This window comes from Pogona vitticeps, chromosome 13 (genome assembly GCF_051106095.1).
Source record: "Pogona vitticeps strain Pit_001003342236 chromosome 13, PviZW2.1, whole genome shotgun sequence".
Classification (NCBI taxonomy): domain Eukaryota; kingdom Metazoa; phylum Chordata; class Lepidosauria; order Squamata; family Agamidae; genus Pogona; species Pogona vitticeps.
Window position 1 is genome coordinate 8,126,646 of NC_135795.1, and position 15,531 is coordinate 8,142,176.

Consider the following 15,531-nt stretch of genomic DNA (forward strand, 5'->3'; position numbering starts at 1 on the left):
AGGTACAGTCAACTATCAATGATGTGGCCGCTTCGACACCAATGGTTGTCGAGAGGTAGGCCAACTATTGGTTGGTATTATTGAACTGGGTAAAACACCTGGTCGACTAGTTGGTGCAGTTTGTCGAGCAGAGCACTGGTCGGGGCAAATGGCAACCCGATGCTGAGCGTGGGTTTGAACCACCTGCAATGAAGCTAGCTGTCAAGATTGTTGATGTCAACGGTCCTGGTTAAGGATCGGTGGGGGATCCGAGGGCATCGAATATGGAACTGTGTCGAGCCGTTCAGGATGAGAATCCTTGGACGATGCAATAACTGAAGGAATGGAAGGTTGTGGACAGGGAGGAGAGGGCGTTAATTGGTTGACTCTATCACCCCATTCTGGAGACTGAGAACAGGGTGGATGAGATGGAAGTCTGTCATCATCTGAGGGAGATCTGACCAAAATTGATTCAGAGAGTTGCGGTGGGATGTCTGTAGACTTAGACTGTTTAGCTCGTTTAGGAGGAACAGGCTCCGGAGCTGGAGCAGCTTCACTAGGTCTCTGATGTTTTCGAAGTCAAGGACTTCGGTATTGAGGGTTTCAGTTTGTGTGTCTTCGAGGTCTTAGACGATGCAGATGGAGAATCGGAATGCGCTGGTGTAGCCGATGGATGTTGCTTCGATGATTCAGTAACGGCTTTTTCCATTGCTTTAGTTTGGGAACTGGCCCTACAGGGAGGTTGGGCCAGTTGAACTGGTTGTAAGGATTGTTCCCAAAGTTGGAGGTTTAGCCTCGAGAGGCGAGATTGAAGAATTCCGCGCTAGATGTTTTTGCAATGAGTACAGAAAGAAGTTTGATGTCGTTCTCCCAAACAGAAAAAGCACTTAGCGTGTCCGTTGGAAAGTGGGATCTTATTATCACAGACAACACAGTGCTTAAGCAGGCCCAAAGGGGCAATGAATAGTTTGATCTATTAGTTTAAAAGAAAAAGATTGATAACAGGAAGGAATCAAGAATAAGCTCTCTTTCTCTTTTACTCACAGAAGCAGAACTATGAGGCTCTCAACACGGTGGTTGAAAGAAACTGAAAGGAGATGCTTGGCACGAAGGTACTTATATGGGTGTGGGGGGGCATATTCTAATGTGTTCGTTGCTACCGCAGAAGCTCTAGAATCTTCCGATAAGGCTCCACGCAGGCACAAATCATCCAGGGAGTGATTCGCAGAGGCCACGAAGAAGAACTAATAATTTCAGAGCTGCCCACTTCAGCATAATCCCCAAATGAAAACTGGTTTGCAAAACACTGGTATCTCAGATTTGCTTTTCATGTGGCAGAAGATCTGAACAAGGGCACCGAAGTAGTTTCTACTATTTCTGATTTGTTTTTTAATTTTTTTGGTCTGTTGTTTTTACAGAGGTGATTAAAACAGAACAATTGTTCACATAAGTGGGAGAAATTTGCTGGAATGAACGTGAATTAGTATAACCAGTACCATCATTCTGGCTATATGAGGGTGGTGGAAAACGGCGTTCCAATGAACCCACAAGCCTTAAGGAAACCAAGATGTTTCTGAATGCAAGGAGAACTGTATTGAACCCAAAGAAACTCCAATATAGGAGAGAAAGGCTAAAGCATGTCTCTTGAGAAACCAAAGAAAATATAAATTTCAAAAATATGAAAAGGCCTCCAACTGTTTTTAGAAAACAGTTGTTGCTTCAAAAATTACTTGTTAAATTCAGAATAGGGATCCTTACAGCAGGTGGCTCCTTTCTTAGCTATGAATTCAAGGAAGTGGCATTTTCCCCCTTCCCCACTCGCTTTTGTCAAAAGCATAAGACTGTATCGGATCAAAAGTTAGCTCAAAGTACACGGCGCTGCTCATGGCTGCAATGAGCCCCAAAGTCAAAGGTCGCCGCTCTGGGGCTCCAGCGTCCGGGGCTCTCTCTGATGACTCCGAGACAACCTTGGAAACCGGGCGGTTGCTCGAGGATGATTGCTTCTGTTTGCAGATTCTCCTGCAGGTTGGAAATCACTAAAAAAGAAGACAAAGGGGGGGGGGGGGAAGTCATAGACAAATTCATTTTGGTATATTAAACAAACCGGCAAATATTGTAACATGCATCAATAGATGCTGAGTTGGTAGCGTTTACACGGCAACAAGGGAATAAACTAATTACACAGTTATGTTCTCTCAGATACAATAAAATAAGTGCACGAGTCTATATGACCTTGGTTTTGCAGCAGTATTTTATGAACTACTGGAAGACAAGATGATACAGAACTTTTTTTAAAAAAATAAAGGCACAAGCGATCTGGTGTGTACTACGCTAACGATGGACAGATGTATTGACAACGATGTGCAGTATAATACATCGCGGTGAGAGATTTGCAGTCTATTCTGACCCAGAAAAGATTGATTCATCACAAATGAGTTGCTTGAAAATAAAATGTGTGTCTAGTACAAACAATGAGTCGAAAATACTGCTTACCCAGCAGTCATTCATGACTACGGACTCCTTGGAAAACTACAATATAAAAAGGAATAAGGCTGTACTTTCCACCATAAGGCTACTGATGCATAATGCACACATACACCCACATGTATGGATATTGTTTCCAATTGTACAGAGCTCCAAAAAGAAAAAGAGGAATGCAACATAAAATGCAGTGGTTTGTTTTGCTATTCTTCTGTCCCAAATTCCAGAAGAAAATCTTTGTTCTTATATGTACTTTGGAATATATGAGAGGGTTCCCATGTTTGACAGAGTACTTTTATTTATTTTCTGCCATCAGTTTTACTCTAAGTTTAAATCTGTGTTCCTTTATTACTTTGCTTTTGTTATTTCATTTTTACGTTGTGTTTCAGGATTCTAATGTGTTGCTTTTGTTATTTCACATTATCTTGTACTTTAGAATTTTAATGTTATTTACACACTCTGCTTCTATAGCACTGTGATAATTGCATATGATTTTAAAAATGAAATACATAATCAAAACAAGCGCGTATTTCTCTGTGTCTAGAAACTAGCATGTGAGGAAGAGGAAAGAAAGACCAAAGTAAAGACCATCCCCTGACAAGATAGTTTTCTGCAGGTAGGGAGGGGCTGGACTTAATGGTCCACGGGGGCCCTTCCAGCCCTGCAGTTCTACCATGATTAAGTTTCTCTGCTTGTTTATTATTCACTGCTTTTCTAATACAGAGGACCATTCAGTTAAGTCAGCCAATATATCAGCCAATGATAGAAGAGGCAGAACTAAGGAAATATAAGAGGAATGGAAGACAGTTAAGGATCAGTTAGAGTTAGAGTTAGGGACTTCAGTTAGGGATATCAGTTAGAGACAAGTAGTTTAGGCAGCTAGGACCAGCTTTGTGTTAGAGAAGGGTAATAAGAGAGATAGAGAATAAGACAAGGAAAGTACAAATCTTGTATGGTTTATGGTTATGATTGGAAAGAGTTAGAAGTGAAAAGAAATGAATATATACCTTGATTAAAATGATTCTACCTAAGTTAATATAAATGTTACCAAAGCACAATTTATTGAATGAATAAAATAAGACCATCCATGATTCACTTTACGTGATTTACTGATAAACACGTAAATAAACATTGTTATATTGGAGAACTGTGATTTAAGAGTCATATTTGATTGAGTGAGGAATAAATCCTCTGGTGGCAGCGGAAAAGGGTTGAGAGATAAATGTCATACCCGAAAGTGAACCTGGGGTTGTGTGGAAGAACAAACAGGGGAACTGGGTGTGTGTGACAAGCCTCATTTCCCAAACATGGGTGTCCTTCTCTTTATTTAGGAAACAGCAGCTCTCCGGAGCAGCCGGGAGGGAGCAGAGACAACTGATCTGCCCTCCTCCCCACTTTGCCACCCGAGGCAACTGACTTATCCGAGCTAACGGCAGGGCCAGCCTCAGCCAAGCACGACATCCAGGATTTTGGTGATCAGAGGAAGAGGTTCGCCACTTTTGTGTTATTTGCTGACCTTGTTTTCACTGTGACGGCTGTAATTATGTTGCAACAAAGAATGACTCTGCACAGGCTGCTCACAATTTATTATCCTGAAACGGAGAGCTGTAACATAAAAGATTGCACTCTGAAAGAAAAATGTGGTGAGCAGAGTAGAATAAGGGAAAGGAGAATAAAATGCTCCCAAAGACAGAACAGGCCAGGGCAGGACGAGAGGCAGGAAACACCCTCACCTGCTGTTCAACATTGCAACAGAACGTGAGTAGGAAGGCCACCTGCTTCAGGAAGAGTTGGTGCCAGCCCCCCTTCAGGGTAAAGTAAGGGGGTGGATTCTCTTTCAGGGAAGAGAAAGGGGATCAGCACCTTGGTGAGATCTCTAGAAGGCTTTCAAACTAGCTGTGCCCAAGCGTAGCTGGCATACGGGAAGATCACAAAGAAGAATAGCTCAGAAAGGCAGAGACGACATTCCCCCATCGTGATTCACTTATACAGTGGTGCCTGCATAATGAGCACTTCGTTTAATGACGAATCCGCATAGCGATTGAGTTTTTGCGAGCGCAAAAGCGATCGCATAACAATGTTTTAAATGGGAAAAATCGCTTTGCGATGATCAGTAAGCTGTTTCACTTACCGATTATCGCATAACGATGGTTTTCCAACAGCTGATTGGCGGTTCCAAAATGGCCACCGGGTAAAGAAAATGGCCGCCCGCTGTTTTTGCGCCCTTTCCTCGCTTACCAGGCAGCAAAAATGGCGGCCGTATGGAAGATTTTCGCAGAATGGTGAGTTTTTTGCCCATAGGAATGCATTAAACGTGTTTTAATGCGTTCCTATGGGCTTTTTTGTTCCGCACAGCGAAGAATCCATATAGTGACGATTTTTTTGGAATGGATTATCGTCGCTATGCGGGGCACCACTGTACATCTTATAGGCAAGTAACAAGTCAGGGTACTTGACAAGGGGCAATTTCAAACAGGCTGATGCAACCACTCTTAAAAACACTGTCTGGAGACCAATTGCCTGTGTTTGCATAATGACTGCATACAAAAACAGACTCAGTGTTGCTTGCCTGAATTATCTATTTAACTTTTAAACAGTCCATAGCCAATCTGTTTGGTGCTCAAAGAAACAGAAGGAACACAAGAAGATGAAAACAAAACACAAAGCAGTTAAACATGTTTAGAGAAGCTTCTTGCCAGGGAGAATGCCTACTCTTTTTAAAAAAGGAGCCATCAAGGAAGTACAGAGGAGGGAAAGGAAAGAGAAAGTGTTGTGAATGCCATGAATCACAAAAGATGGCAAGGAGCCATGCCTCCCCCTTGCACGCAAGGTGCCAAAAAGGAAGACGTTGACATCTTTGTTCTTGCAACAAATGCATCTTGATTAACACATTATCTGGCAAATTTCAAAGTCTTCTACTCACTCTGTAACAATGTGCCAAGAAAGGATGTTGGGCTTCTGAGTATTAAGAAGTGGCTTACAGTCATCTCTTCTCTATACTTGCTAAGAGGTACCTTGGGTATCAAAGACAGACACCGCTTGCTAATTTCCACCATGCACAGATTTGATTCTTCCAAAACCCCTCTTGTTTATGAATGCAGATTGCTTCTGTGTCTATGATTCAAAATGCAAGGAAATGGTCTGACATTGCCTTGCAATATCATACCCACGTTGCTAGCAGGAAAGGATACATAGCAAAGGCCGGACTGATGGCACCAATGTCAGCAACTAACTAACATGGCCTACAGAATCCCCTATTGTGCTCCTTACCATTCATTAATGAATACCAAGCAGAAGAATCTGAGTGGTTTTTTTTTCATCACTTAACCAGATCTTGTGAACACAAAGCAATTTTCATGGCTGTTTTTTAAAAAGCTCCTCCCCCCCCCCTCTGGTTCCTCTTCCTCTCAATCTCTCCTTATGGCTCCCTTATTCTGTCTCTGTGGCTCCTTTCCCCTCTTTCCCACAGCCTCTTGCTCTCCCTTTCCCCCTCCTCTCTCTCTCTTTCAGTCCTCATGGATCCTCTTGTGTGTCACCATCCAAGACAGCCTCTCGCCAGGGGCAAAGGCACCAGGGCCCCATCCGCCACGCAGGGGATCAAGTTCAGAGCCACCCACTGCGCAGAGAGGTCTTGGCAGGGCACGCAGCCACAGAGTGTCCTTTCTTCCCACAGTACAAACAGAGGCCCAGGTCTCAGCGCCGTTTCTTCTCCATGGGGGTCAAGCCACAGCAGGACCCATCCACTCCCATGGGAGACAGAAGGCCACTGTGTGGGGAAGCTCTAGGAGGACGACGCTCCATCTCAACTCAGGAGTTACGGCGTTCACGCTCTCTTTCGGTTAACCGGGTGTCAATATTAATACACAGAGAGATGAAGTTGGTCAGGTCGGCTGGTGAATCAACCTGAGCGAATTCATCCTTGATAGCCACATTCAGACCCTGCCGAAAGTGGAACCGCTGCGCCTCCTCGTTCCGTTGCGTATCTGCAGTGAGGCAATGGAACTTGGACGCCTAGTCTGCTACCGGTCGCTGCTCTTGCTTCAGGGCCTGCAAAGCCTGCTCTGCTTTCTGGGCCTGATGGGCATCCCCAAACCTACTCTCCAAAAGTTGCAGGAAAACAGCCACTGATCTCAATGAGGGGTGAGTAGACCCTAGCAGGGGTGATGCCCAAACTGGAGCTGAACCCTCCTGACCCTGCAAACACCAAGCCATTCCTGGGTCAGGCTGGCCCCGATCCAGCAGCTGCCAGGGTGGTATGGGCCACATCCTGACATCTTGTCTAGATTCATTTTCCCTCCACCCACCCTGCCCCCAGCTCCTCTGCCCCTCTGTGCTTATTTGATCAAAGAGAAATAAATATCCCAGTCGTAATGTTCCAATCTATCATCTTGCCCAGAGATAAGACCCATTCAACTCCACGAGACTCATTAGCTTCCTGAAGTACTGGCGACATGTTTGGGCAATGGCTACATGATACTTCAATATACCCGCACAGCCAGATTTTATGAAAACGTTTCTATGAAAAATAAGTGCATTTCAGATCCTGTATGCTCTAAATAACAGAATGGATCAACTCCACATTTTAAAGAACTTGCGGCAAGAATGATTTCTTGTTGAGAAAGTAGTAGCGGACATCTGAAAAACAGCCACCCACTTCACTAGGAGCCCAAAAAAATGGTAGCAAAAATGCATGGGAAACTTAACAAAATAAATAAATAAATAAATGACAACCTTAAATGTATTTCCTCAACCTTCTCCAAAGTGGCACAGAGCAAACCCATGCTGCCTACAATCATTTTTCCAAATACAACCCTGATTCAAGAACCTGTTCAAAACATTTTGTTTAGACTGCCCACGCCTACAAATTGCAGCTTTCAGGGCACTGTGTTGACTGGCCATTCCTGTCTCTCTCTAATGACACTACGGTTGTATTAAATTTGACGCTCTGTCTACCTAGCCCGCTGAGGGACGTGGTGGCGCTGCAGGCTGAACTGCAGAAGCCTGTGCTGCAGGTTAGAAGACCATCAGTCGTAAGATCGAATCCACGCGACGGAGTGAGCTCCCGTCGCTTGTCCCGCCAACCTAGCGGTTCGAAAGCATGCAAATGCAAGTAGATAAATAGGGACCACCTCGGTGGGAAGGTAACAGCGTTCCGTGTCTAAGTCGCACTGGCCATGTGACCACGGAAGATTGCCTTCGGACAAACGCTGGCTCTATGGCTTGGAAACGGGGATGAGCACCACCTCCTAGAGTCGAACATGACTGGACAAAAATTGTCAAGGGGACCCTTTACCTTTACCTTACCTACCTAGCCCGCTACTGCCCACTCTGTATTAGTCAGGATAGAGAAGTCCAAGGCCTTCTGACAGGTGGCACTGGGGCTGCTGGTGGACAGGGAACAAACAACAAGACAGAACAAGACAGGGTGGGAAATGCTTCCGTCGTTTGGACTCTGCTCTTGAAGCTGCGACCTCTTGAGCAGTTAGAAAACAGCGGGCAAAAAAGAGAGAGAGGGACTATCCTCATGAGCGCACCTTTTGAGTCAGCCTATCTGACATTAGCATGCAGACCATAGACAGCTTCCCATGGAGGGGGCTTTCAGGGCTTATTAAACACGATTCCTTTGCCCAGAAATAGTCAGTATCCCACTGTTTCCCTCTGTTGTCTGACACTGTGAGGTCGGTGCTCTAGTTTTCAACACTTTCCCTGAGAAAAGCAAGTATTTTCACCAACCAAGGCTGCAGTAAGAACTGGGTACTCTCTCCTTGCAGAATCAATTGCTACAAATCATCAGAGCTTGGGGGAAAAAAAATCCTTTTCTTCCATTACAGTTCCCACAATTCCCCAACCATCGTGGCCAGTGGCTATACTTTCTATAGGATTCTGGGAGATTTTTTTTAAATAACTTTTTCAAAGTTCTGCAAACAGGGACGTAGGGTGGGTTGCTTGGTGGGGCCTCCACCCTCCTCCAACGATTCTTCAGTGAACAAGGTTCTATCCCTTATGGCCACTCAATGTGCGGCAAGCAGCTAGTGATGGACAAGAGTTTTGTTAAGTCTGAAATTCTTGACAAAAATATCCATTTCCCACCTCCCAAGACTCATTATGAGACACAGAGTGTCTCAACTCTGCAGTTGTGATTGTGTTGATTTGGAGAAAACAACTTTAAATTCATGTTCCAAACCACCATGCAATGCAAGGGGGGGGGGGCAGGAGACAAAATATATGCAGTACGGCCTCTCTATCCACAGGATAAGTATCAGGCGGTTCATTTATTTGCTGCCTGAAAATATATATTTTTTAAAATCCAGAAATACGTACTGTATTTATATATATTCCCATGAGGTATTTACCGGAACCAGCCACTAGAGGGAGGCAGAGACCATGCTACATCCCCCCCCATCCTCCCAGGGAATTGGTTCCAAGGCCTCCCTGCAGATGCTGAAAAACAGGGATAATAGCAAATGCCCTCCCCACCCTTGCCAACTATCTGGAAGGTGAAGGCACAGATGCTTTCAAACTCTCACATTTGTTTGTTTGTTTTTAAAAAAACATCTGGGTAAACTGGCAGGCAAAAGGATCGGTCTCCACTTTCACTTCTAGTGAAAGCGTCACCTCCTCCTGGATGATCGAGAGGTAATGCTCCATCGCCTCCCAAGATAAAACTTCCAAAAGGAGAGGTCTTAAGCAGCCAGAGACCATGCTATGTATTCTTCATAGCATGGTGTCTGGCTCCCCCTAGTGGTCAGTTCTCGTAATACATGTGAAAATATTTTTTCCTGATTTTTTAAAATTTTAATATTTTTAATATTTTCAGACCATGGATGAGTGACTCACCAGACACAAATCCCCTGGACAAAGGTGTCCTACTGTATAGCATTTGCGATTTCCACATTTTTTGGCATCAGCGAGGGGGGGAGGAGCTTGGAACTGATCCTATGCAAATACCACAGTTCTACTGTAGATATTCATGGGTCAAACACAGGTGAAAAATGTGATGGCTTGAAACACCCGCAAACATGGTTTCAGTCACAAGGAACAATGTACATAATGTTGTTTAAACATATGTAATGAAAGTATACAATTTTTTAAAGTGAAGAGAAATATATCCATCCATTTTTTTGTGAGAAGAGGGGGAAAAAGCAGGTAGGATTCAGACAAATGTAACAATATGGACACTGAGATATTTCCACATCCCTAAAGGCAGTTTTTGAAGCTTGAAATAGTAAAGTTCAGCTTCAGGATGATGTCCACACACTTGTCCCAGTGCAATACAACAAGAGTTGGACATGTTTAGCCTTGAAAAAAAACTGAGGAGTGATATGATAGCACTTTTAAAATATTTGAAAGGCTGTCATACAGAGGAAGGGCAAGATCTGTTCTCGATCATCCCATAGTGCAGGACACACAACAATGGGCTCAAGTTTTTTGTGGTTTTTTTGGTGCCATGTATTTGATAATGAATGCTGCAGGACAGAGACTGGGAACCTTTTTGGGTTGGGTTAAACGCTTTAACTAAACTGTAAATAAATGCTGAGTTTGCATCTCTGCCAATATGATTCCTGGAGATATAGGTATATATTCCTATTGAGTCCAGCGTACAATATTTTTATGGGAGATGCTATTATTTTTAAAAGTCAAGACTTTCTGAAAATAAAGGGAAACTATACAAATAGAATGTAAAGAACTACAGGAGGTACAAAGTGCGTTTAGGAAAAAAATAATAGAATCACAGAATAACTGAGTTGGAACGGGCCTAAAGGGCCATTGTGTCCAACCCGCTGCTCAGGGCAGGAATCCAGATTAAAACAGATCTGATGGATGGTGGTCCAATTTTCTCTTGAAGGCCTCCAGCACTGGAAATCCTCACTTTTAACCACAAAAGAACAGCCTGATAAAGGAAAGCAGTGATCATCTGGCATGCCCTTGGGGTCTTCAAAGAAAACTTGCTGTAAGACGCTTTGGCAAAATAACCTTACTGTACAAAGTAGCACGGCGCCAGCAGTACTAAAGGCACTTGGAGCAATTAATTCTGTACACAGATCAGATTTTCACTATATGCCAAGCTAAAAAGCAGAAACGGATAGGTGGCAGATGGGGTGAAAAAGCTAGAGTTCGTCTTTATTTTGAAGAAAAACGATCCACCAAGACTTCTGTAAAACACAGTAGCAGTTCCTGGTTTTAAGCTGGATCTTAAAGGAGAAACTTTGAAAAGAAGGCAAGGAGGGAGATCTTTTAGGTCCTCCTGGCTAATTACAGAGCTGGGGCAAGCAATGAGGGCTCCCATGCAGTATCATCTCATCTCTTTAACAGCCTTTTAACAGGTCCTTCTCTTTTTAGTAGATAACATGTCTTAAAGATCCACACACAACAGCAAGCTTTGAATAGGGGTAGAGAACTCTGGGGGCTGATTTTGGCTTAGCTAGGGTCTCCTCATGACAGTAGAAAGTTGTGAGGGTTTCCAAGATTTTCTGTGGGGTCTTCCAATTCTAACAGGTTGAAATGCCTTTCTTAAGGTATAGGTCCTGGCAGTACGTTTTAAGCCAAAATATGGATTTGGCTGTGCCTACCACTGGAATTTGGCCACTGAAAACGCCTCGGACTTGGAATTCAGTCTTTAGATTGAAAAAATGTTCCCCACCCATGCCCTAGTCTTTTATCGAATGTCTAATTATCCAGGAGGGCAAGCATTTGGCCATGGCACTGAAATGTTGATTTGCAACTGCTGAAGATTTAAATCAACGGTCCTTAAATTGAACCCTGAGTTCTATCAACGCCCCCAAAAAAGAAAATGTGAGGGCAAGAAGATATTGTGTTCTTTCAGGCCAGTTGAGCACCTGATTATCAAGGCACCCAGATCTGAGCATACATTCAGATGGACAGACAAACACTGCTCAAGAAAGCGACGGGCTGAAGGTAGATCTGGATCTGCTAGAAGTTCTCTTGAGTCATCTGCAGTAGTTTGGCATGGATCTCCCACTTCCAGCTGTTTAAAAAAAATCCTATCTCTTTCCACCCCTGGATTTGGACAGCTTAAAAAGCCTGCTTGGAGGAAAACATGGAGGGATTTGCATTAAAGGATGTGTAAGATTGCTTTTGGTAGTGATCACAGATTCCTGGAATAAACATATACTTGGAGACACCATGTTCCTTCATTCTTAGCTTGCAATTGACATACACCTTCAAAATCTTTGACTTGGGCAAGTTTGTATAAGAAATACCAATATCAGATTCCTGTCTTTTATATATTTTTTATTGCCAGAGAAGATGGAATGTGTACTGAAATAATGGTTTTTATTTTATTACTGAAGTGAAAGAATAGAACAGTCATCAATAGCAGATGAAGCATCAGGCATGTCATTATCCCAGAAGAATGTGGCCCAGACTTTAAACTTGCAAATATCAGTCTGGAGCTGAGTTTCTTAATGTGCTACCTCATTTCCTCCTTGGCTTGTCCAAAACATAAATCAGCCAAAGAGTGCTTGAATCTATTTGTTTTCCAAGCAAAGGAACAGTTTGACTACTCAGCGTGTTAGCTCCCAAAGGGCATATGAGCCAACAATACAACGCCGGGGGAAAAGGCCAAAATTTAATAATTTTTCTTTAAGTTATTTAATTCTGGCGGGAACTAAGTAGACGTAATATTGCATGGGGTGGTCTAGGAAAATGAAGACAAAAGGTGTTTTTTACATACCTTTGTAAAAAAAAATAATAATAATTTTGAACTGCACAAACAGAATTACTGAGAAATGGAAATGTGTGGGTTTCTCACAGATAAATTAGGGTTGATTTGGCTACAGGGGTCTTCTTTAATATTCTTGAAAATAATGGTTACATATTGAAATAATGATACACAAGTGCCTTAGTTTACTCCTCCAGAATAAAAAAGAGAAAATCAAGGCTGTATTTATGTGCTGTACAGTGGACCCTCGACTTACAGACGGCTCGAGTTACAGACTTTTCGAGTTACAGACTTCTCTGGCTGCAAAATTTAGGTTCGACTTGCAGCCGGAGAATCGACTTACAGACCATAAAAAAACCCAAAATGGAACAAAAATGGAACAAAAACGGCTGGTTACGGGGTTAATCGGTTTTCAATGCATTGTACGTCAATGGAAACTCGACCTACAGACTTTTCGACCTGCAGCCACCATTCCAATAAGGATTAATTCTGTAAGTAGAGGGTCCATTGTATGTATTTTGGCCCTCCAGAACAAAGGTAGCTGAAGTGCCCTCCATATCTTGTTGGATTGCAACTTCCAGGACTTCTCATCATTGCTTGTCACGACTGAGGGGCATCCAAGCTCAACAAATTTGGAAGATGTTCTCCACCACCAAAATCATTATATTCGAAGCGCAACTATAAATTCTGTCCAGTTCCAAAAGTACACAAAGTCCTCACTAGTCCTGCCAGATGTTTTTATTAGTATGTCACCGAAGAGAACAGAAAATCTACTTTCTTGAATTGTTTGAATGGAAATAAACTAGGTATCCAAATTCAGTTAGCATGCAAACAATTTGTATGGAAGAGTTTGCAGTATTTCGTGATATTTGGACTTGAATATTGCTTGGCCTATTGAACAGTGTATTAATTTATAAAATGCCTATGATTCTACTAGGGCCTGCCTGAAATTTTGCTGCCTCTAATGTATGTAAAAGACTCCAAAGGGCAACATTATACAAAATGCTAGATCCATTAAATTGTACTAGCGAATCCAAAAGGGAAAGGCCATAGATGCTGACTTGCAGCTGGCAGATTAAGAAACCCATTACAGAGAGGTAGTTTATAACATTTTATTGGTGGTGCCCTGGAGCTAATAGCATGCTGCTTTCAATAACAAAGACTGATAGAAGCCAGAAGATCTTCTTATGAAAACTAACATGAAGGAAAGAGGACATATTTCTCCCTTTTTTTTATTATGCCTAAGGAGGAGCAAACTGACTCCCTGCTGGATTGAAGCTTCATATCCCTTCTTTTGCATCTAAGGCTCCTGAAATCAAATGACATCTCTCTCCTAGGAGGATCTCTGATGTTCCCTACTCAAAGGGGTTGCGTGCACAAAGGTGTTGAATGGATGCCCCAACCATCATGTTACAAGAGGAGGCCTCATTCAGAGAACACGTTTCCCAAATGAGGACAGTGTTATCTGAGCATAATGCTTAACCCATCTTTGGCATCCTGTATAACCATGGATTTGGCTTCAATCGGGTTTAAAACAGTTCTTAGCCCTTTGTAAGCAGGTGGCAGTAATTCTCAGAGTTCGCTTATTTGGCTCAAGTTGAAGAGCTAGGGAAATTATCCTTTCTGACTACCATTGCCAGGATACCCCGAGGGGTTCTGGAAGTGGGCGTTCAAAAATGTAACCGTCCCCAGCTCAGATTGAAAAAAGCCAACTGAATCAATGTTTTAGGGGACGGGCTGCACTCTACTAACAAGTAGATTTAAAATGGGTGGATAGTGAACAGTAGCGTCGCTGCAAATTCAGAAGTGCAAGGTCATGAATTCCAAATTATGATTTAGCTCCAGAGACCAGGTCCTTCTCCTGCCATGGCTTGTGAGATGTGGAAATCTTGACATCAGCTGCTGCGTTCCTACTATGCCCCTCTGGGCTTCTATGCTGCCTGCTTCTTTTTCCTGGGCTCCCCAATGGGACACGGCAACACACCTACACACAGAGAGTTCAAGAAGAAAGCAAAAATTTCCAAGCAGCTGGATGAGTGAGTTGCATGAGGATTTGGGTTGAACCCTTGTGCCCATGCACAGGCCAAGACTGAGGCGCAGAAAGCCAAGCAGATTCCCAAGCCCAACGAAGTTCTTCTGCTGAAAGCTATTCATCTGGAGAAGATTCCGAACGAGGTTCTTCTGCACAGGTGCAAAGCCTGTATAGTGAGTAGCACAGCACAACAGAGAAGAATTTCTGACTGGGTAAATCTAAGGGCAAGTTCCAACTAGTCCCACTGCATCAACGAGATGTAAATACTGACCTATCAATATTCTTACATTCAATGGATCTAGTTTACTTGGACTAACAATTGGATTAAGCTCCAGATCTCCAATGAAATGGGCTATCGTCCATTTAGACAACATGAGGCCTTCTTAATGTTCCAGGACTACAACTTCCATCTGTTGTAGCCATCACAGCCAATCATAAGGATACGTGGGAGCTGCAATCTAACAAGATCTGGATGCTGTACTTTCTCTACCTCTGCTACAGTCCACAAGATCTCATAGTACAATAAATGTGTTACGCTACATGCCACATAGTTCTTTGTTGCTCTGTCATAACAGATCCTTTCGGAAATAAGTCCCAATTGTTTAGCAACAAAATGACCCTCTCCTGTCATAAATTAAACTACTGAAATGAAGAAAGCACGAGGAAAGGGAATGGCCCATCTGAAGTTAACTTCTGAGAGGAAGCACTGTGGTCTCTGTTGAAGTTCTGGCATATTAAAAAAAATCGCAAGTTTCTACCCCTGCTTCTGTGGATGCCACAGTGTATCCTATAGAGCAGTGGTCCCCAACCTTGGGCCTCCAGATGTTCTTGGACTGCAACTCCCAGAAGCCTTCACCACCACCTCTGCTGGCCAGGATTTCTGAGAGTTGAAGTCCAAGAACATCTGGAGGCCCAAGGTTGGGGACCACTGCTATAGAGAGCTGATATCTGCCCAGTCCTGCTTCTAAGCCCTCTCCATCCCAATGAGGCAATATAAAGAGGATCTTGCAAAAAGAAGGGACAGGCAGACTCTAGCTTTAAAGGATTTACTTTTTCCCCACTACAACTTCAAAAGGCAAGTTCCACAACAACATAGTAAGAAGATGAGCATATAATTGCAAAGCAAGGTGCATCAAAATACATATTCATCCCAGCAATTTGTTTTTAGTATCATCACCAGGACATTTTACCCTCAGGTTTCCTAATTTTTTTCCTGCCTTTTTTGTTTAATTCCCTACACAGCTTCACCACAGAGGTGCTGTTTGGTGTTACTGTTGTTGAACAGTCAAGAGTTGAAAACCTGTACTGGAACTTACCAGCAAGGCATCCAGAAAATTACCAGCAGGCCCAGATTTAC

At 43.1% G+C, this 15,531-nt stretch overlaps 1 protein-coding gene across 1 annotated transcript in view; it reads right to left on the reverse strand.

Moving 5' to 3' along the window:
• Positions 1 to 619: 619 nt before the first annotated feature.
• The window catches only part of SNX29 (sorting nexin 29), a 203,211-nt gene continuing 188,299 nt past the window's right edge, over positions 620 to 15,531 (reverse strand). The window contains exon 21 of the mRNA XM_072982829.2: positions 620 to 2,015. Coding sequence (XP_072838930.2) covers positions 1,886 to 2,015 — 130 coding nt within the window. The 3' untranslated portion in view covers positions 620 to 1,885. The remainder of the gene's footprint in view (positions 2,016 to 15,531) is intronic.